Below are 23713 nucleotides of genomic sequence, written 5' to 3'. Positions count from 1 at the left end.
GTCTGAGAGGCAGCAGTGCTTGTGAAGACAGGCTTTATGCCCAACCCATCTACACCCTATATACAATCTCCCAAGGTGCACAAGGTTGGCCCTGGCCTTGGGAGCATCAGCGTCCAAGAACTATTGAAGACATTGTTTTGAGTGTCCTCCATCTGGGTTGCAGACCAGAGTCATGTGGACACATACATAAAAGGGAGCAGTTAAAAGGCATTCACAAGATCTGACCCTTGGAAAACCTGTGGGTCATTCCCACATTCATGCAGGTGAAGATCTACCATGTTGCAGGAGCTTCCCATTCCCAGGGCTTGAATATGTTATAAAGAAAATTAATTTCTCATTTGGGAAATTGCCTACTTAGTGTTTAGTTTTCATGATTATTTAACCTGTTTTAGAACTAAAGTTTTTTCCTTATGATAATTTGCATTAAAACTTGTTTCCTGAGCTGATACTTGATGAATTGGAATATTCCAGATCATCATGAGGACATTTTAGGAAGAATGACATCTACATATCTACTAGAATCTGAGAAAGTTTGGGAAGTCTGGCTGAGGATCAAAACTATGGAAGAGATAGCCACAGGCTTTGAGAGCAGAGACTTTCTCTGGAACCCTGGGTGAAACAGCAGGTATGACAGATGTGGGGTGTGGCAATGTCCCTGGCAGGGGAACTGCGGGTGATATATATGCCTGGTACAGAGAAATTTCTAAAGAAAATAATTTCATAGTTGTAGTCACAGGGAAGCTCAAAATGAAGTGTCTGGCTCCTAGTAAAGTCTATTCTCTAGGAAAAGCAGGTGCACTCTGCAACTTGTTCCTCTGTCTATAAAACTCGGGCAGGAAGACATCCAGGGTGGCAGGACTAAGCTTGGAACAGCCCACATGGAGGCCATGTTAATTTGCTAGGACTGCCACAGCAAAGTACCACAGCTTGGTGGCTTCAACAGCAGACACCCTTGTCTTCTGGAGACCAAGAAGCCCAGGACCAAGGTATAGATGAGCTTGGTTCCTCCCACAGGGCACCAGGGCACATCTGTCCGCTGCCACCCATAGGGCACAAGGGCACATCTGTCCAGTGCCACCCATGGGGCACATGGGCACATCTGTCCAGTGCCACCCATGGGGCACAAGGGCACATCTGTTCAGTGGCACCCATGGGGCACAAGGGCACATCTGTCCAGTGCCATCCATGGGGCACATGGGCACATCTGTTCAGTGGCATTCATCTAGCTTCTGGAAGTTCTCCTGCAGTCTTTGACATGCCTGTATGATCTCTGCTTCATGTTCACATGTCAACACTGTGTATGTCTCACTCTCTAAATCCAATTCTCTCCCTTTTTTTTATCAGGAAAAGCATCTCAGTGGACCAGGACTTACCCCAGTGACTCCATTTTAATTTGATTCCTTCTGTAAAGACCAAACTCTGGTTAGATCCTATTTTGAGGCACTTGGGGGAGGAGTTAAGATTCCAACAATTTGGAGGGTGGGAAAGACATGATTCAATATATATTAGTAGCCATAATTTGAATGATTGTGATCCCTAAACTTGTGTTGAAAGAAATCCCCATTTTGATGGCATTGAGAGATGGGTTACTATGGGAAACAGACTTATCCTCAAGAAAGGGACTCTTTTGTGCTCTAGAAAGCGGCTTCGGATTGCTGTCTGCCACATCCGTCTTCTGCCAGGCAAGACAGAGTTGTCCGTTTCAATCTCCTCTGCCACAGGAGAATCCAGCAGAAAGCACTGTCTTGGAAGAAACGAACAGACTTTACAGACACCAGATGCTTTATTTTGAGCTCCCCTGTTTCCACAACTATGACAAGAAAATGACTTTCATGTAAATCACCTAGTACCAGGCATTCTTTAGAGCTACACAAACAAGCTAAGACAATGTGTCATATGCCTAGTTTAGGAGGTTGGACTCTAAATTCTGATCATTTTCTACAGTATTTCTTAGTATAAAAAGCCCAAATTACATGTAGTATAACCCAGATGTGAGCCCTGCTAGTGAGCTTTCTCTTATTAGCACTCTCAATTATTGGTAATTGTATATTTATCTGTGGAGGATCATGTGTCTTGTGGGACTCTTGGTCCCATAAGAACTAGGAAGCTGGGTGCTTAATAAGTTCACTGTTGTGCCAGTCTCCTGTGTATGTGAAAAATACCTCAAGCAAACAGCTCATGAGTGTGGCATGGCTGTTTTTCTTTGCGTTGGACATGATCATCACCCTTGAAACAGAACAGCTGTGATTATCTGCATGAGACACTCACAAGAGCCAGCCTATTAACATTCTCTTGTGGAGGGGGGGGATAAGACTCACAGGGTCCCTCCTCTCCAGAGATCCTAATTGCCACTATAGAAGAGATAAATGATTGACTCCAGCTCCTGACAGAAAACCAATAAACTCCCTACTCCACTGAGATGGACTTTCTTAGGTCTATCAGCTCCTAAGTTGTACAGTCCATGGTCACTTGGCCCTGTAGCTTTGAGTCTGTGGTGACAAAGTGTATGACAGCAGGAACATGCCACAGAGGCAGCCTGTTAACCTCATGATAGTAGGTAATAGTGATGAACAGGAAGAGGTCAGAGTCCCAATGCCTCCTTCATGGGCACACCCTCAATGGCCTCACTTCCTTGCATTAGGTCCTACCTCCTAAAGACTCTGACACATCCCAAGAGCCCCAAAGACTGGGCACTGAGCCTTTAACACTTGGACCTTTGGCAGGACATTCAAGATCCATTCGATAGCAATGAAAGAGAATCAAGCACATTGTAGTCCCATGGAAATGAATATGAGTGAGCAAGCAAATGTAGGACTCAGGCATCTGGAGATACAAGGCCCTGCGTAAAGGACCAGAGCTGGAAGGGGTGTAGGAAGTGCTGGGGCTGACCTGGACAGGAATATGCAGTATATTAGAGAGGTGATGTAAGCTAACAAGTCCAAGGGCAAAGAGGATAGAGGGGGGTTGTAAGACAGACAGGCCTAAGGTGTAATGACAGGTTCACCCAAGCCAGCCAGGCCACAGGCGGCTACAGAGCCAGTTCACCAGGGATCATAAGGCCCCGATCCAGCTTTGTATCCACAGGTGGTTGGCAAAGTGGTTTTCCCAGAGGCACTGGCCTTCACCTCCTATTCACAGCAGACAACTGGCAGAACCTCAGGTCTTCTGAGTGCCTCAAAAAGGTTTGAGACTGAGAGGGAACAGGCATGAGCAAGCAAGTGGAAGCTAATGAGTGTCCCTGGATGCAGCTGAACTATCCTGCAGAAGAGGCTGTGCAGGCGCTGCACTTCTCAAGGGCACCTTGTGAGTTTTCCTTCAGATGCCACTCCAACACGCCTCACTGTGTGTGCAGGGCACCCAGCCCCCTTGGGAGACAGCCTAGTGCAAGAACAGTGTTCCTAAATCCCACCCACTTTTGGGTCAACAGACTAAAACCTGGGGGAACAGATGAAAGAGGAGACCTGCAGGGATAGAGAGAGGAGACTCAAGATATCTTTAAAATATACATATTGATTTAACTCAGCAGCTTTTACAATCAAATGTCTTTCTGCAATTAAAAATCCCAAAGACAACATAATCCTCCAGACTCTCTGTGTAATATCCATCTTTACATGGCTTATTTTTTATATTACCTTTACTGTCTCTTTAAAGACATTATTTTTTAAACTATTTCTTTATATAACTGTCTATAGTCCTTTTCTTCTCTCTTCTAAGCCTAAGTACATTTTTACACACACCCTAAACCATTTAGAGATTTATTTAATCTGAATCTGTCTTATTGTGAATCTATTGCTTTAAAATGTAGAATGACTAGGACTGAAATGGCAGCTTTGGCTGCTGGTTCTGCCCACCTCAGCTTCCCAACATGGCGGAAGTACTTCACAGCCAGCTCTGGGAACCATGCTCACCATTTACTCTGGGAAGCAGTGGGTCTATGCTTCCATCCAGCAGCGTATAGCCCAGTTTTTTTTTTTTTTTTTGTTTTTGTTTTTAGTAGCAAATGCTATATCCACCACGCACTTGCAGAAACCTCTGTATAACTCAGTGGGAATCTGCCATGCTATAGCTCCAGCCCACATGCTGCGAACCCGCCATAGCCAGGGGACGCATCATTGTACCTAGGCCCGCCATGAGCGACATGAACTAGGAAGGTGCTCTTAGCTACATTTATAATCTCTTCTTAAGATCACTCAGATTTCAGGTGGAGAGTAACTTTTGTATTTTTTTGTTTTGTTTTGTTTTTTGTTTTGTTTTCGAGACAGGGTTTCTCTGTGTAGCTTTGCGCCTTTCCTGGAACTCACTTGGTAGTCCAGGCTGGCCTTGAACTCACAGAGATCCGCTTGGCTCTGCCTCCCGAGTGCTGGGATTAAAGGCGTGGGCCACCACCACCCGGCTTACTTTTGTATTTTTTTAATCATAACTTTGACACAAATCTAACTATTTTGAAATACCATTTCTCGCTTAGGATGTAGCTTACTAATTTACATATGGGAAGCTACTCTTCTTACTTGTGATCAAGTCTTGTGTCATTTACCATGGAAATGGGCCAGTATAATGCTACTCTACATCTAACATCTTGTGTCCAATAAACGGCACTTAATCCATAAGAGGTTTCTAGTGAGGCACAAAAAAGAGATGTTGGAATCGGTTGCCTGGTGTTGAGACAAGCACTTAGGTTTTAAATATGGCTAACCATTGCTGGAATTCTAAATGGTCTTATAATAAAACCCGGAGTCAGATATTGGGGTAAATGCTGAAAGATCAGAGAAACAAAGGAACAAGCCAATGCCATGTCTCACCTCGCCAACTCCATGAATCCTCTGAGCCCTCGGCTGAAAGGCTTCCTCAGCCAAAGGCTTCAGCTGAAAAGAGCTTTAGTTCCTGTCTCCTCACGCCTTATATACCTTTCTCTGCCCAGCCATATCACTTCCTTCCTAGTGCTAGGAAGGATCAAAGACGTGTGTGCTTCCCAAATACTGGTAGCAGAGGCATGAGATCTCAAGTGCTGGTATTAAGGGCCTGTGATTCCCAAGTACTGGGATTAAAGGTGTGTGCCACCACTGCCTGGCTCTGTTTCTCTCCTAGACTGAGTCAATCTCATGTAGTCCAGGGTAGCTTTGAACTTACAGAGATCCAGATAAATCTCTGCCTCCTGAGTGCTAGGAATAAAGATGTGTGCCACCACTGCCTGGCTTCTATGTTTAATCTAGTGACTTGTTCTGTCCTCTGATCTTCAGGCAAATTTTATTAGGGTACACAATATATCACCACAGCTAACCTGTCCCCCTACTGTTCTGGGAAAAAGCACAACTCTTCCCAGATCTACCAACACAGAGAGTATGCTGTTGGTGGTGTCTTAGAAGCTGCTTTGGAAACACTCTATGCTTCGCAAGGACCACATCTGTGGGAGCATTTGGGAATACCTTCATGGAAATTGGGATGGGGAGCATGGGGTGTGCTATCTCTTGGCTATCACTATAAAACCACAAAACATTCCTGATTTCCCTTGTGTAATTTAGCTTCAGTCCCCACTCAAAGGAGGTCCACGACCACTCAAGTGTTCCTGTCTCACCATGACCTGCACAGCAACTGTAAAAAGTAGTGGGGGCTGGAATGATGACTCAGTGCCTAAGAGTGCTTGCTGCTCTTGTAGCAGACCAGAGTTCAGTTCCAGTATCCATGTTGGGTTGCTCACGGCTGCCACAACTCCATTTCCAGGGGATCTGATACCCTCTTCTGGCCTCAGTAGTCACACATATATGCCTGACATATACATGCATAGATACACACACATTTTAAAAGAAATTACTGATGCATGTGAAAACATGGGAGAATCTCAAAGATCTCAAAGATACCTTCTGTGAGGAATAAAAGACACCCAAGTATCAGCTCCTTTACCTAAATGTCTAGAACAGACAAAGTAGAAATAGAGATCATCACATATGTCATAATAGCTGGTGATAAAAGAACCACCACAGACAGTGTGAGCCAAAGGGAATCTTGACCCAGGCATATCCACAGGAGCATATGTTCTCCAGAACTCACTGCTAAGTTTTCAACTAAAGATCTGCATCCTTCAATGTGTCCATGCAATATACCAACTTAAAACATACTAGGGCAGCACCTGGCTGTTCCCAGGACTGCTTCTTAGCTGTGAAGGAAAGAAAATACTTCCACTTCTTATCTCTAGGCCAAAGTACAGAGAGCAGCTCACAGGTACTTTGCAAATAGACTGAATTATTTCTAAACAAACCTGGCTGGGAACAAAGTCATCAGTGTGGCCATCTCCTCCCCCACCGTCTGAGGCTTTCCAGTCTCTTTCTGGGTTCACAGGGGTGGAAGACTGCTGGCTACCCATCCCACCCCTCAAGTGGCCAAGGCATGTGTCTTCACAAATACTTCTTTTCACTGAACAGCAACCCAGAAGGTCTGTTAAGAGCAACAGCGTAGCAATATGATAGGGAGGCCTTGTGTCTAGAGGGACTGTGATGATGACGTACAGCTTGGGGGTCTCTTCTTCCCTGTTCTTATTTTGGAAACAGTGTTTGACTCAGAAGGAGCCACAGAGCCCTCTCTTCCTCATCCCCCCCCCCCCTCGCTGTTTCTTTCCCTTGAATCTCTCTTTATAACAGCCCTGCTCCACAGACTGTGCCGGTCTGCGTGTTTGTGATAACTGGGATTCAGGGCACTTGTGCGCAGCCCTCTCTCTCTTGTCCTGGCATTTCTTCAACAGAGTCCGAAAGATAAAACACGTTTGTAGAAGGTCATGGCCAAGCCCCTGATCACGCCTGTACATCCCACTGCAGCACAGTAAGTCACAGTGCCACCTGAACAAGAGAAGTGGGGACGGCGCCAAAGTGGGAGGTGGCTTCAGGAGCAGACTCTGAGCCCAAGATCCCGGGGTGGTGCTGCTGGCCCACTGTACCCTGGGAGGCCTCCCTCTGGTCCCGCCCTCCAAGGATATCCTCATCTCTGCGGTCCAGGCTCCTAGTCACTCACCTTCCCAAGCACACTTGAGAACTGCTGCCTTTTTGAGCGCTGCCCCTGCGGGCTCATCCCTATGTCTATGGGTGTCAACAGATTCCTGTTTCCGTCTGTGCAGATGTTGCTCTGCTGGACCATTGTCCTGCTGGCCACCGTCAGAGGTAAGGATGCTATCACCATCCCTCCAGAAAAAAAGGTGACAGCTGGAGCCTGATATCGTGGAGACTGAGATGAACAAATGCCATGTCTAGTGTTCATAGGCATGTCATAAGTACTTAATGTTAAGAACGAGGTGACTTGCTCTGACGAGCAGCTTCCTGTGCTGTTTCATTGCAGGTGAATGTGTCTTGAATTTGCCTGATAAGGATGCTTATTAAATATGCTATTGCAGAGTCAACCTAGGACCCTCCTAGTCTCTGGGGGAGATGCCTGGATGTGTATGTGCCAGATGTATCCATACCCCAGATATCTCTTATAGGCACAGAAGTTCGGATAACTATTAAGACGACTGGCTAAAGTCCACCCTGAAAAATCTTCCTGTGACAAATGACATTACCCCTTCCCAGAACCTCATGCCTGTCCTGTCTGTGGCTCTTCCTGCACCAGGGAAAGAGGTTTGCTATGGACATCTTGGCTGCTTTTCCAATGAGAAGCCATGGGCAGGGATGATTCAGCGGCCTTTGAAGATGCTCCCTTGGTCCCCAGAGGACATCAATACCCGCTTTCTTCTGTACACAAATGAAAATACAAACAACTACCAAGTAAGTGTGGGCATGGATGTCTGGGTTAGGATGACAGAATCAGTTTGGACCACATACCGGTGGCACTAAGTAGCTGGCTAGGGCATAACTGACACTTGGGAACCATCCTCCTAACGCGGGAGTTCTTGGCTCTAAGGGTCATAGCCCCTGAGTATCTGAGAAAATACAGAAATAAAATGCAGAAATGTACACATTCTTACACATTAACATACAGGTCTCCAGATCCACCCTAGAACCCTGTCCCAAGAAGAAGAGTAACAGTGATATTTGTGGAGAAGGTATAACCCAACTACATCATCCATCACATTTTCATCAGGGTAACAGAGCAGTAACATATGCAAAGCAAGAACACACAACATGATAAGGGAGGACGTACAGCTAACCACGGGATTTGAGAATATGGTGTCCCTGGGGACTTTCAGGACAGGCCTGTCCCTCGAAGTCACCAGGTGACCAGAGAGTTTTTCAAAGATGACTTTGCTATGAGTTTGAGTAGCTCAAGCTGTGCTCCTTGGCAAGTGGGTCTGCCTCTAGGTGCCTGGGGCCACCCACTCTGGGACTTAGTTCCTCCAGCCTGGAAGCTGTGTAGACACAGTGGCCATTACTGCCTTTATTGTCCTATCCTTCTAGCATTTGCTGGCAGGAGGGTCCTGAGCAAGTCTGTGGGCATGTGGAAGTCTATTCTAAAGTATCAGGCTCTCCAGAGCTGGAGCTCAGGCTTGTGGCGTCTAGCCAGGGGTTTTCTACCTTCCCTGTGTAAGGAATCTATATAGCTACCAGAAGAAGCCTAAAGGCTCTTCTCAGGATAATATCTTCAAGTGGATAAAATAAAATTTAATGGACTGCAAATGAAATCAATTAGATTGAAAACAGTCATCAGAATGTGAAAAAATAGAAAATATGAAGCACAGTTTTAAATATGCTATTTTATCATCTCAATAAAGATTGATCTAAAAACTACTGTAACTAAGCAGTAATGAGTATAAATGACACTTGGAGGTATTTACAACATGGCATGAAAATATCTGTGACTTTAATTGAGGAACTGAGTCACAGCTGTTGCTGATTCCACCATAGTTTCTTGCCTGAGCCATGTTTAACAGAAATACTAGATTTAGGTTCAAGGTTCAGGAAAACAGGAAGTCAGTGAGCATGTGCTTTCTGGATTCACAGGACACAGCTACAGGATCTGGGATCTTAGTCTCATTGGTCTGTCACAGGCCTGCAGATGGGCCAGGCCAACATTCAAATTCATCTTGTCTAATTAAACCAGGTGATCTCTGCCACTGACCCAGCCACCATCGAGGCTTCCAACTTCCAACTGGACCGCAAGACACGTTTCATCATCCATGGCTTCATAGACAACGGAGAGGATGCCTGGCTGCTTGACATGTGCAAGGTGGAGATCCATTCTCCTCACCTGATCCCACGCTGCATGCCCTTGACACCAGGAAAGGAAATATTCCTGGAAGAGAAGGATTCTTCCTAAAAAACCATTAAAGAATGCCTGTTTCTCAGGCCTCTATTGCCACATTCTCCCACGGTTGCTAGCCAGCAAGTCTCAGACGTGGGGACTCCACACACCACCTGATAGTCTGTCTCTGGCTCGTGTGTGGCATTAAAACGAACAAAAGTATTGCCCTCTTAAGCTCCAGCAGCTCACAGAATGTTCTGTGGTGATGGACATGTTCTGATCTGTGCTGGGAGCCGCTGGCCACGTGCAGGTTTGGAGCCTTTGAAATGTGCTATTGCACCGGATGACATGCATTGTGAGCTTTATAGCCTAGGAATTTGTTTTTCTCTGACTTGGTAATTTATTTGGACCTGGCTTTGAGCCCTGAGACTAGGAACTCATCTGCTCAGGCCTCAGTTTCCGTTCACAGTGCCTCCCCAAAGGTCAACTGTGGCAAGCAGGAGGGAAACTGAGGCGCTGCCAAGGACCAAGTGCTTTATGGAAGAGAATCCCTGTCTCTGAGGTGTGCAACCTGGCCTGTTTATGAAGTTTGTTCTATTTCTTTCCCCTAGAAAATGTTTCAAGTGGAGAAAGTGAACTGTATTTGCGTCGACTGGAAGCGTGGGGCCAGGACCGAATATACCCAAGCCGCCTACAACACTCGGGTCGTGGGCGCTGAGATTGCTTTCTTAGTACAAGTGCTGTCGGTAAGGGCTCCCTTTGGCCCAGCCTTGGGCAGGGTTAGAGAGGGGCGGGGCTAGATATGGGCGGGGCTAGAGAGAAGGGCGGAGAAGTGCCACCTTGTACACAGAGGTTGCTAGGGACCAAGGGCAGGGGTGGAGCTGTAGGTCAAACAAACCAAGTTCTCAACACCCTCCTGAGGTGAAGCAACAACCGTTCTCCCTGCTGACTGTGTACAATGTCCTAGCTGTGGACCTGGGAGCCTCGGTTTCCCCTTCTGACATAAGGCCTTCCTTGCAAGTTATTCTGGGAACTGGAAGCAGACTGGTACGCCCAGCAGTTCTCTCTGTGAAAGAAGGCTTTTGGGTTTCATCCTTTCTATGGGATAGGGGTGGGGTGGGGATTACTCTTGGATCCTTTTCTTCCCTGTTCTAAGTTCTAGAAGGTCCAAGGTCTCACTGTATCCAGTCCTCTACAAACAGGGCAGAGACCTCCATGGCGACACCAGGTGGCGACAGCAGCCAGAGAGGTGGCCTGCAGTTAGCCTGGTGGCCACTGGCCAGCACTGTTGCTGCGCACAAGAGCAGGGAACCTTCTCCAAAGGCACAGCAACCTGCAGAATTACTTGGCTGAGCAGCCCCGGGTGGAGGGCTCATTCCCCTGAAGTCTCCAGCTTCGAAGAGTCCAGTCCCTCTGGCAAAGACCAGCCTCTGCTCCCCGACCTTCTCGTTCTCACATGGTTCTCGGGGACCTAAAGCTTCGTCTTTCCACAGACAGAGCTGGGATACAGCCCAGAGGACGTGCACCTCATCGGCCACAGTCTGGGAGCACACGTGGCCGGGGAAGCTGGCAGGAGGCTGGAGGGGAACATAGGCAGGATCACAGGTAGGAGTCCTGAGAGCCAGTCTGGGGTCCAAGGGCCGGGGAAGTGAGTAGAGGAAGCCTCTGCCAGCGCATGTCCCACGCAGAGGACGCACCCCTCCTGCTTTCCTGAGTTTAGCTGATAGCCTGACTCAAAAGAATTGTCCTTGTTTCTTAATACCTATTAGAAAATTCATAGTCATAGATAAAAATGTGTTTGTAAAACAAGAAAAAAATATAACCAAGTTCAGGCTCATGAAACCTAACTTCAAGGACATGACTGCTGGAATGTAGCAAGGTTATCTTTGTTTGTTTGTTTGTTTTAAGTGATAAGATTTTTTTTTTAAAATTTATCAGTTCCACTTACTCCTTGAATGTTTTTGCTCAGTCTGGCACAGCCAGAAAGAGACTTACCACTTAGGAAATGCTTGGTGAATGAAGGAAATATTAGATGGAGCTCATGCACGCAGGATAGACTGAGACAGCTATTCTGTCCCTGCCCTGGGCCCTGGACTGAAGGATAGGAACAGTGTTTTATAATCCTGTAGACATCTTCAGTGTGCAGGGGCCTGTCTGTTACATCTTCTCATGGGATTTTCATAATAGACCTGTAAGAGGATGGCCTGTTCTCATTCCCTGGATGGGGGCAGATGCTGGAACAACAGACAGTCCCCCTTCCCATCCTGGCATCTCTCTGAAAATGGTGGGTACAGACTCTGTTTCAGGAAACCCACAGACCCATCCAGAATGCATAAAGCTAAGAGCACAAAATGTCATGGCGAGGATAGGAGGAGAAACAAGAGTTTCCATGAGGAGGCTGTATTTGAGCTGGGGCTTAGTGAAGAAAGAGTTAACTAAAGGGAGAATGTGTCAAAGGGTCAGAAGGCTGGGGAGTGGCATGGGGAAAGATGTATAGATCTCAGGGGTCATGTCATGTATAGATCTCAGGGACTGGGGAACAACTGTGTGAGGCCATAGAGCTTGTGATCTCTGTGAAGAAAATAGGGGGAATTGAGAGGAGTGGGTGCCTTGTCCAGATCCTCCCTGGAACTGATGCTAGGAATTTCTGAGCATTCTCTAGGCAGCATTCCCGTTCCCCACCCACTGCTCTGGCTTCTCTTTCTCAAGCTGCAGCCTTTCAGAGCTGTAATCATGGGGTGTGCAGGGTTTCCTTACCCAGCACTCCTCGCCTCAGTCTGGGGTTGGACACTTGAACCTTGTCTTCCGTGGGCTAAGATGCTTCTACCTCCATTCTACCCTTCAGGGCTGGACCCTGCAGAGCCCTGTTTCGAAGGCCTGCCAGAGGAAGTTCGGCTGGATCCATCAGACGCCATGTTTGTAGATGTGATTCACACAGATAGTGCCCCGATAGTTCCCTACCTAGGTGAGTTCTTCACCTCCAACTCCTCACGACCAGTGACTGATGGCGTCAAGTCCAGGTGACTGCACCCCGCCACACACACACACAGCTGCAGAGGGAATATTCAACATGGTTAAGTACAGAGCACCTTAGGTCCCGATCAGTAACAATGGATACCAGCCACAACAATTACCCAGTACAGTGCTGCTGGCAGGGGTCTGTGACCCCAGGCCGAACAAAACTCTTCTATAGCCTAGGACTCATCCATGACTGCATCTCTCCCTACCTCCAAAGTAATTGATGTTTTCACTTGACCTGACTGAAGTTTTTAGACTTAATTTTTTATTTAAAAAAAAATTGCCAAAGCTTTGGTTACAGTTTTGTAACACGGATCCTAATTGGTCTTAATAATAAAAACCCAGAGCCAGATGCCAGGGTAAATGCTGAAAGATCAGAGAGACAAGGGAGCAAATCACAGCCACCTCTTACCTCACCAACTCTTCAGCTGAAAAGGAGGCTGAGCCCCTGTCTCCTCCCGCCTTATCCTCTCTCCGCCCAGCCACATCACTTCCTGTCTCCATCTCCCTAGTGCTGGGATTAAGGCGTGTGCCACCACTGCCTGGCCTCTGTGGCTGTCTAGTGGCTTAGCTCCACACTCTGATCTTCAGGCAAACTTTATCTGTTAAAGCACAAACAAAACCTCGCAACAGTTTGTCCTGTTGAAACTACATCCTTTTGTTTAATTCTTCTAAAATCAGCATTCTTTTTCTTCAGTACTTTGTATCAGATAACCACTCAAGAAACATGCCCACACAGGGTGTGCTTTAACAACAATGGCAACAATGATGACAGAGAGAGCATTTACTGAATACTTAACGTGTGCTGCACTGAACATTTTGTGCATAAAAGCTTATCATGCAGCACCCTAAAGGGGAAATTGTCACCACCTCACAGCTGAGGAGATTGAGACTGAATAACTCAGTAAGATCGTGAATTGGTCAGTGGAACCAGGGTCTGTGGATCTCAGAAATCTAAAGGTCCTCCCCATTTTCCTGCTCAGATAACCTCTGTGGCCTCACTATAGGAATACAGTCTAGAGGATTTGAGACGTAGTTCAGTTGTAGAGAGTTTCTGTCATACGCTCACCGTATCGCACATGTAGGAACTGCAGTGAGGGAAGGGCTTGCTTAGTGGTTAAGAGCACACACTGCACTTAGAGAAGACCTGGGTCTGGTTCCTAGCACCCATGCTGGGTAGCTCACAATGGTCCAGAACTCTACCTCCAGGAAGTAGCTGCCTCTAGCTTCTGAGGGCACCTACAGTCAGGTGCATGTATCCACACACAGACACCCAACATACACATAATTAAAAAATATATAATGCAGAAACCAAATATTTAAATAAATAATGTAATACACATGCTACCAGATACATGCCAACTGGTTCCTTATGATCTTGGACTTATCAGTATTGCCCAGGACCTCTCCAGGTTAGACAGATAGGCACATATATGAGTAGATACATACCCATAACTCACCCTCTCCCCACCTCCCCTCCTGTGTTGGTACTTCCTCCTTGCCCTGCCAATTGCCCATCTGAGAACTCTCTGCAGAGAGAGTTGATGTGGTGAAGGGGGAAATTGCTGAGGCTTGTGCTCCTGTTTGAATGGACTGAACACCTCACTGAGGCCAGATGTAACTTTGGGACCATATACATCCCTGCTCACTTGTGCTTCAAATGTTTCAGGTTTTGGGACCATATACACCCCTGCTCACTTGTGCTTCAAATGTTTCAGGTTTTGGGACGAGCCAAAAGTCAGGCCATCTGGATTTCTTTCCAAACGGAGGGAAGGAAATGCCCGGATGTCAGAAAAACATCCTTTCCACTATTGTTGACATAAACGGAATATGGGAAGGTATGTGTGTGAAGGAAGTGAGGCAGTAACTACCCACCTGGGCGTGAAGGCAGAATGTTTGAGTCCAGCCACCACAGTGATAAACTTGCTGCCTTTTATCACGGGCTTGGTCTGAGCCAGGCATTCACAACACCATGAGATATTTCACATGCAGGCACAGGGTGCCTGGAAAGCTACACATTTTGTTCAAGGCTGCACTATATATAAGCCTGGCTTCTTACTGGAAGGCTCTGAGCTCATATCTCAGTTGTCGGAATGCCAGGATAAGATTTGGACACAGTGGCAAACACCCAGCTCTGGCTTCGCCCTCGTCACCTTCTTAGCTCCTGCTCCCTAAAGCACTGCAGCACCTCCACAGGTGTGGAGGCTCTGCCTCTCTTGCTATTGGCTGTGTCAGGCAGGGAACTGAGGTAGCTGGTTAGAAGGAGATGCACTCTGAGGGTTTGGGGTATTCATGGGCAGGGAGGCCTGAACTGTGAGTAACCGTGTGAGTTCTTGAAGCCTATGTGTGACTTTGTTCTTCTGGAGAGCAGGACTTGCACACTTCATATTAGGTGACATCCCAGAGCCACCAGGAGAGGGACAAAGAGAACAAGTGGCAGTCATATCGATGGCTCCGGCCACTTGTTGTCTTTGTCCCTCTCCTGAGACCAGGCTTCACCAAAGAGGGGATTGTGGTCAGTAATCATTTTATTTGTCATTATTTTTCTGAACCTGAGGCTCCATGTGGCTGTGTCTTTACCCCCCATCCCACCACCCCAGTACCTGGCCCTGACCTGAAGCAAGCACCAAGCACAGGCTGTTGAGTGGTTTGGTGTGGCCTTTTACTGTCCCGTGTGCTTAATGTCTGCAAGCAGTATGGATAAAGGGACATCCAGCACCTAGTGCGAAATAAACAGAGCTTTTGACCTCTTGGCCCCTTACCTGGTAACTCATTGGGGGACTGGCTGTTCTCCCCCTAAAGAAGCCTGAGTCGTGATAACAGCTGCCCCCTCCCAGAAGTGACAGACAGGGCACACACAATAGCAGAGAGTCCAGGTTTAATTAAAGAGGCAATTTAGAGCGAACCAGCCCATGAGCACTGGAGTGTGTTTCTATTGTATGCTACATAAGTCACGCAGGCGCTGGGCACAAGGAACCATTGAACACACTTTCTCCTCTATTATGGGATCCCTGAGCGGCAATTTTGGATGAAAGAAACAATTAAGTTTAAAGCAGGCTCTGTTGTCTACGGAGGGGCACTAGTGTGAACACTCTGAACTGGATGGTGGGCTGTGAGCACAGCAGGAAAGACTACCTCTCAGCTGAGGAGCAGAGCTACCCCACCCACAGAGGGAACAGGTCCTTTTCTGATGAGTGACTCCCATGAATGGTCCTATTAGATTCCTCCATGGGAAGTTTTATGTCAAGTAACTGGAGAAATGAAAAGTGATTTTTCCCAACAAGTCATCTTTGGGTCAAAGTAGAAGGCGGTACACTGGAATCACCTGAGCTTGGCCCAGCTTAGAGGAGGTGCAACTCAGCCTTAGTGCCAGCCTTATCAGTGAGGCCTGAGAACGGCCTCTCAGGAAGGGCTGTGTACACACGTGGCTGCTGTGCAGTACTGTGCTGACAAGAAGTCAGCACATGCTTTGTGCAAATACAATCATCATAGACCTAACAGCATGGTCCAGTCATAGTTGGCTGAACCCAAGGGTGTAGAATTCACAGACAATGAAGACCACCTGTTGACTATCTCTACTCTCTACTTGCATACCTATCTGTGTGTTCTGTTTTTAAAAGCTAAGTCTTTAAAAGCTTTTTAAAATCCTTTGTTCTGTTTTCTCTTTCCATGTATATGCAGACTTGTCTGTTTCTGTCTGTTCCTCTTTCTGTGTGTCTATCTGTCTCTTTTTCTCTCTGACCCTTGGTTACCCTATCCTTCAGTTCTTTCATATGTTACACACATTCAACACACATACTTCTAGGACTTGTCTCCCCAGCAGGTGCCTGGCCTAGCGTCCAGAGGGTGGAGGCTGCTCCTTGCTCGCTCAGAATGGCTGGCCTTCTGAAGGTGAAGGCTCTTCTCTCATTCCTGTCTCCTTGGCTCTCTCAGGAACTCAAAACTTTGCAGCCTGCAACCACCTCCGGAGCTACAAGTACTATGCCAGCAGCATTCTCAACCCCGATGGCTTCCTGGGGTACCCCTGCACCTCCTATGAAGAGTTCCAGCAGGTAGGTCACTCCAGGGCCCCAGAGAGAAGAGCCTGGTGGCCCCGCTGGTTGTGTCTGTCTCTGTGACATATAGCATAATAAAAAGATGCCATCTACTCTGCAGGCATCAACAGGGGTGCGGGAATGAAGAGGTTTCCAAAGCTGCCTTCCTCCAGCAGTGAACTGGACTGGAGGGGAGACCACATTGCTGGCCACACTGGACCTCCCCGGGGTCCCCAGCTTTTCTTTTAGGACAACTCCTAGTCTATAAGCAGGTTGAAAGAGGAGCACAAAAGTGCCTGTTACACCTATCACACATACCAATTACTAAGTTTTCACACACAAGCATGTATGTGTGCTTTGTCCCTTAAGTATGTGACAGTGAATCATAGGTCCTTCAGCATTCACCTCCAAGAACAAGACCACCTTCCTGTAAAGGGCACTTAAGAAATTCATCTCTGATATACTAACATTTTAAATGCATAGGCCATGGTCAAAACTCCACTTACCTGAAGTTTGCCAGAACTGTGGTCGCCTGCCACTGTCCCTCCTTCCTAACTTCCTTCCTCTGTTCCTCAAATCCTTACCCTCTTCCTCCCAGTTCTTCATTTTCTCTTCTTTTGAAATAACTTGTCTTCCCAGTTAACTTCTCCCTAGAGGCATTATCTCACAGACCCCCTTCCTATTTTTTTTACTTTTTCCTATATGACTTGTCTCCCAACTATAAGTTTCCAAAGTAAACTTTGGTCAAGAATGATCCTATGTACAATTCTAAGAATGAATGCATGGATTCACGGGTCCAGGGATGTATAGATAAATAAATGTGTGCATGTTCGAGCTAGTAGGATGCATGAATGACCAAGAAGATGAATGAAAGATGGGATAAATAGAAGGATGGATGGAAATAAGAATGAACATAGATAATAGATAAATCAATAAACCAGTAGATACTGCAGATGATAGGAAGGGAGAGAGGGAGGGAGGGAGGGAGGGAGGGAAGAAGGAAGGAAGGAAGGAAGGAAGGAAGGAAGGAAGGAAGGAAGGAAGGAAGGAAGGAAGGAAGGAAGGAAGGGAGTCATCTGGGGCCAGGGTCTCCTGCTAACAAATGATCTCTTCCCACTAGAATGGCTGCTTCCCTTGTCCAGACCAAGGATGCCCCAGAATGGGGCACTATGCTGATCAATTTGAGGGGAGAACCATTGCCGTGGAACAAACCTTTTTTCTGAACACAGGAGATAGTGGTAACTTTACCCGTAAGTTCCCATTTCACTTAAAATTTTCTAAAAATAATTTTAAAAGCACCTGAGCTCTGTTAGTGAAACCCCTTGGTATTAATTAAAAAACAAAAAAAACCTCAAGTGTCACCAGCTCAAGCTGTAATGTAAGGGTGGCAGAACAGCATGGGTTCATATTCACTCCATTAACCCATAATTCCTATGAAAACTAGAGTTAAGAACAGTGAGTGGCCAAGTCGCATGTCCATCTACTCATGACAGAGAAGATAGATGTATTGATGCAAGAAGAGGACAGCTGAGGCAATGTGACTGTAAATCAGAAAATCATCACAGAGATGACTACCCTCTGGCATCACACACTCACACACACACACACTCACACACAATGTATACAAGCACACATGCACATACACACAACATTCCATTGTCATGGGCTCCATTTTGCTCAAGTTCTCATTAGAAAGCACAAGGTAGTAGAAGCATTAAGGGTAATTTGTCACAAATAGAATCAAACTAACTGAAAAGCCTTTTCTGTGGCAGCTTTATACTTAAATGATTATATGGTATACACTTACATTATCTCATGCCATCCTGTCTTTATCATAAAAAAAAAAGTAACTCATTAGTATCTACAATGTCTTAACATGCATATCCTCTTGGCTTGGACACTATTCTCAGAACATTCCACAGAAACACAGATGTGCTCAGATATTCTTACTAGGATTGCTTTCAAATAAAAGATTGAGGGGAAAATCTAACTGTTGACTAATTGGAAAAGAAGGAAGTGATCAAATACCACGAATAACAGCATCACCTGCAACCAAGCCTTAGCTGGTTCAGTCAGCTACAGCAGCACTCTAGACCAGGAGTTTTATAAGCACATCTATTCCCCCAAGGTCCTGGAGGCTGGATGTGAGCTCAGCACAGCCGCATGGTCGGGTTCTGCACACAAGCATCTTCCTATCGTACCCTGCCTCGTGACTAGTGCAGAAAGGGCTGCAGCGCCCCTGGAGTCCCTTTAATATTCTCATGCCCTCAAGACTTATCTTCCAAAGGTTCCCCCTCCCCTAACACTGTCACATCAGCAGTCCCCGTTAGGGCTACTATTGCTGTGATGAAACACCATGACCAAGAGCAAGCTGGAGAGGAAAGTGTTTATTTGGCTTACACTCCCAGGTAACAGTCCATCACTGAAGGAAACTCAAGCAGGGCAGCGGCCTGGAGATAGGAGCTGATGCAGAAGCCGTGGTGGGGTGCTGCTTACTGGTTTGGGTCTCCTCTTAGAAACCAGGACCACTATTCCAAGATGACACCACCCACAATGGGCTGGGTCCTCTTCATCAATCACTAATTAAGAAAATGCCTTACAGCCAGATGTTATGGGGGATTTTCTCAATTGAGTTTCCCCCTTTCAGGTGATTCTAGCTGTGTCAAGCTGACATAAAACTAGTCGGCTCTACTGACCCCTTGTCAGCTTGACACATAAACACACCGCTGTTAAGCCACAACCCTTCCTTTATTGTTCTTTGCCAAGATCACACATTAATAACAACATTACAATATAAATATTCCAAATTTTAAAAGCCCCACAATCTTTAAAAATTAAAACACTTAAAAATTCAGTCTCTTTAAAATAATCTTTTTAAAATCTAAAGTCTTTTAAAATTAAGGTCTCTTGACTGTGGGCCCCTGTTAAATCAAAAATAAATACTTTCTTACTTCTCAAGAGGGAAGAACCAGGGCACAATCACAATCTGAACAAAGCAAAGCCAAACTCCAACAGTGTAAAATCTCAGTATCCAATTATCTAGGACTCATGATTTTCTGGGCTCTTCCAAGGGGCCTGGGTCACTTCTCAGGCTTCCTCTTCTGCAGCACACACAGCTTGTCTTCTAGACTCAGTCCGACTTCACTCCATGGTGGCTGCTGTTCATTGTGTCCGCCCATGGTCCTGGCATCTCCAAAGTGCTTGGTCTTCTGCTGCAACTGGGCTGCACTTTCACCAATAGCCTCTTACAGGCTCTCCATGACCCCTTCATACCTTCAAAACCAGCACCACCCGGGAGGCTCTTACACTACCAAGTTCATATGCCAGCACAAGGTACAATCATGGCTTCTGTGTGCTGACTCTCAGAAAACACTTCCGGGAGATTTCACATTGATGATGCTGGTCTCTTCTTAATCATCATTGATTTCTCAGCTTCAGCTAAGCCCATCGAGTATCCCAGGAAAGCAAAGGTTTTCCTTCAGTGTTTCTGGTCTCTTGTTAGTCACAGCTGATTCTTCAGCCCAGATGACAAGAACCACAGATTCTTAACTCAGAATCATTAATGGACTTTCAAATTTCCCTCTGAAACTTCACAAGCCTGGCCCCCGTCATCTGCCCTGCTCTCATTGGTCTTCAAAGCTCCTACAGAACAGCCTACTGAGCTCTAACACTCAATGGCTCTTCTAGCCCAAAGTTCCAAAGTCCTTCCACAATCCTCCCAAACACATGGTCAGGTCTGTCACAGCAATACCCATATCCTGCTACGGATTTCTGTCCTCGTTAGGGTTTCTATTGCTGTGATGAAACACCATAACCAAAAGCAAGTTGAGGAGGAAAGGGTTTGTTCCTTATACTCCACATTGTTGTCCACTGAAGGAAGCCAGAACAGAAGCTCAAACAAGGCAGGAACCTGGAGGCAGGACCTGATGATGAGACCATGGAGGAATGCTGCTTACTGCTTGCTCATGAAGGCTTGCTCAGCCTGCTTTCTTATAGAACCCAGGACCACCAACCTAGAGATGGCACCACCCACAATGGACTGGCCCCTCCCCCATCACTAATTAAGAAAATGCTGTACAGGCTTGCCTACAGCCCAATCTTAGGGAGGCATTTTCTCAGTTGAAGTTCCTGCCTTCAAGATAACTCTAGCTGTGTCATGTTGACACAAAACTAGCCACCACAGTCAGGACTTCAACATACAAATTGGGATGGAGGAGGGGGGTTCTCCTGTATCCATCTGGGGCCTGTGTAGCAATAGATGGTCCTTCACCCGTCAGGGCACACTGCGTTGTGCTCAGCTGTCATGTTTTCTGTCCCCTTGGTCTCCTCACCTTGCCCAGTATCTAAAGTCATGTGTCAACTCCATGGAAGAACACAGTCACATCCCTCACCTCTTACCCAAGGGAAGTTGATCTTAGAAAAATAACACTTCCAGTTGAGTCTTTTTTTTTTTCAACAAGATAAGTTTGTTAAAATGATATACTTCTTGGCACAGGTTGGAGATACAAGGTGTCAGTCACACTGTCTGGAGAAAAGAAACTGAGTGGGTACATCTTGGTCGCTCTGTATGGAAGTAATGGAAACTCAAAACAGTATGAAATTTTCAAGTGAGTTCTGTAGCAAATGCAACGGCTAAGCTTTCCATAACAGGTGACTCATAAAGGCGTGGCTATCCACTGCTTTACTAATTCAGGTATTATTTACTCAGCGGAACCCAAGTCCCAGGCTGTCTGAGCTGGGAGGAAATTGCTACATCTAATTCAATCACCCCATCTTATATGTGAGAAGAGAAGGCCCTGGGAGGGAGAGCTTATTGTTTAAAATGGATCACACACTGATTGCTTTTGTTAATCACAGGACTGTGTGTGTGTGTGTGTGTGTGTGTGTGTGTGTGTGTGTAATACTCAGAGTTAGGGCCTCCTGCAGGCTGAGCAAATACTTCACCACTGAGCTATAGCTCCAGCCCTCTTTTCAGTCTTTCTGTTTAGTTCATTTGTTCGTTTGTTTTGAGACAGGGTCTCATTAAGTTACCCAGGCTGGCCTTGATCTTGCGATACTCTTGCCTGAGCCTTCTAAATGGCTAGAATGACAGGCCTGCACCATCAGCCTGGCTTGGTCTTCATTTTTCTTTTGAGTAAGGTCCATTTATGTGACAACCCCCTACCTTACTCCCCCATCCCAATATATACAGAGAGACATGTGAAGCCTGGGGCCTATCATGGTCTCAGCCCATAGCTTATGCTAGATGTATGAAGAGCTTGGTAGGTATGTGTTGAGTGAATATATAACTTAGAAGTACAAATTAGAGTCTGGTTTTGCACTTAACATTAATGGCTCTACAAGATAGTTTAATTTATTTGACAACTTCTGGAGTTACTTATGTGACATTAACAAATTGTGTTTACCAAACTGCATGCATCTTTCAAACAAAGACACTGCATCAACTTGTCCTGTAGCACTCTTAGAGTTCCCAGCTACTCCAAATATTTCACTCCTCTTTGGGACAAACAAAAACAATGATTATCTAAAGACTGACTTTTTTAAAAGATGTGTTCTCCAGAAATATATTTGTTTGTGAAGCCCACTGGATATGTTTGCAGTTCTCCCAGGTGTTTGCAGAAACCCACCACCCACTTTATTTAGAAACAATGGGTGAATATCATCCTATGTAGTCATGCATCCAGATGACATGATATCGCTGTCTGTGTAATCAGAGGATCCCTCAAACCAGAAGCAACGCATGTGCAAGACATTGATGTGGACGTCGATGTTGGAGAAATCCAGAAGGTTAAGTTCCTCTGGAACAACAAAGTGATAAATCTCTTCCGGCCCAAGATGGGAGCTTCACAAGTCACAGTGCAAAGTGGTAAAGATGGGAAAGAGTATGTATCTGATATTCCTTCTGTCAGGCTATATTTATGTACCTGTCTGTCTTTGCATCCACCCATCCTTCCAATCATCCTTCATCTAGCCTCTTTCCTTTTCACTTCCTCTTTCATCACCAATTCATCTGTCTCTCAACTTTCACATCATCCAGACATTTGTTCATCTAATTCACTCATTAAATCACCCAACTTTTCATCTCACCTCACCACCTATCCATCTGATTTACTGTGAAAACTTGAGTACAATTTCCCTTAGATAATAATATTCAACATGATGAGGACAAAGCATTGGTTGTAAGATATAAGAAACAAGCAAATGGGAGATCATTTCCTTTCCAATGACAAAATTATCTAGGAAAAACATGGTGGAATTAGTTTCCGTTAGTATGCAGTTTTATTTGTGTGAACTGAGTTTTTTGAGACTTGGCATGGGAGGGATATAGACATGAGCTTGGCTTACAGTAACAAGCTCTTACTCTCAGGGAAGAGAATCTTCTTTAGTAGGAGTTGTAATAGAACCTGCTGTTATAGTTTCTGTTTTGCTACTGTGATAAAAGACTCTAACCAAAAGCAGCTAGGTGATGGGGGGAAAGGAGTATTTTAGTTTACATCTCCAGGTCACAGTGCATCACTCAAGAGCACAGTCTGGACTCAAGGCTGGACTGGCAGGCTGGCTCTCTTGCTATCCCAAACAGCATTCTCTGGTCAAGGAACTCACTTCCTAGCCAAATGGAGAATCCTGCTTGCTACATGGCTCAAAGGCTGGCTTATATTCAGCTAACTTTCCTCAACAGTTCAGGACTATCTGCCTAGGGATGGTGCTGCCCACAGTGGGTTGGGACCTCTTAATTAAAAGTCAAGACAATGCTCCACAGTTGCCCACAGATCAATCTGACCTAAGGGATTCCTCTGTTGAGGTTCCCCTCTAGGGTGACTCTAGGGTATGTCAAGTTGGCAGTTAAAGATAACCAGGAAACCAAATAATTTCAAAACATAGAAAAAAAAGGATACCTCAATTGACAGTATTCAGAAAATAATGAGATATTATAGCCTGAAGAAAATGCAGACCTCAAAGGGAAGACCTGCTCTGAGCCAGTGACAGGGCCACTGCTGGCTTCTGTGAGACCAAAGCAACAGGAAAGGCTGAGTTACATGCTTTGCTTTGATGTAGCTGTTGCACTTTTGGCGTTTGAACAGCCCTCAAGGAGAAGAGTGGGTTGATTCCTCGTTGGAACTGGTTGGGTCCCTGCCTAGGGTCCTAGAGTCCTTCAGTCAGAGGAAGCAAACCTGGGAGCCTGTCTAATGGCTGCATCAAAGCCATGGACCCACTGACAAGCCAGCCTGATGCTTTCTCCACAGGTATAACTTCTGTAGCAGCAACACTGTGCGTGAAGACGTCTTACAGTCTCTTTACCCTTGTTAAAGATGTGCTCATACTCTTGCCTCTTTTCCATAATAAATGTTTTCAATGCACTTGGTCTGAGGTTGAGGTTTACTATGACATTCTGTGCACTAGGGTCACATTTTGGAAAATGGTGACTGGGTCAAAAGGCAAGGTCACCACAGGACTTCACACAGACACACACACACACATACACACACACACACACACACACA

The 23713-nt window shown here is 46.0% G+C and overlaps 1 protein-coding gene across 1 annotated transcript; it reads left to right on the top strand.

Annotated features, from left to right (window-relative positions):
* Positions 1–6897: 6897 nt before the first annotated feature.
* On the top strand, positions 6898–23579 carry LOC114701045 (pancreatic lipase-related protein 2). The gene is made up of 12 exons (XM_028880951.2): positions 6898–7145; positions 7591–7745; positions 9019–9144; positions 9771–9905; positions 10653–10764; positions 12005–12124; positions 13896–14015; positions 16111–16229; positions 17332–17461; positions 20707–20818; positions 21926–22093; positions 23456–23579. The coding sequence occupies exons 1-12, from the start codon at positions 7061–7063 to the stop codon at positions 23517–23519; spliced, it is 1446 nt and encodes a 481-aa protein (XP_028736784.1). The 5' UTR covers positions 6898–7060; the 3' UTR covers positions 23520–23579.
* The last annotated feature ends 134 nt before the right edge of the window (positions 23580–23713 follow it).

Source organism: Peromyscus leucopus, chromosome 1 (assembly GCF_004664715.2).
Source record: "Peromyscus leucopus breed LL Stock chromosome 1, UCI_PerLeu_2.1, whole genome shotgun sequence".
Taxonomy (NCBI): Eukaryota; Metazoa; Chordata; class Mammalia; order Rodentia; family Cricetidae; genus Peromyscus; species Peromyscus leucopus.
Note: the sequence above shows the minus strand (reverse complement) of the source record. Positions and strands in the feature narration are given on the sequence as shown.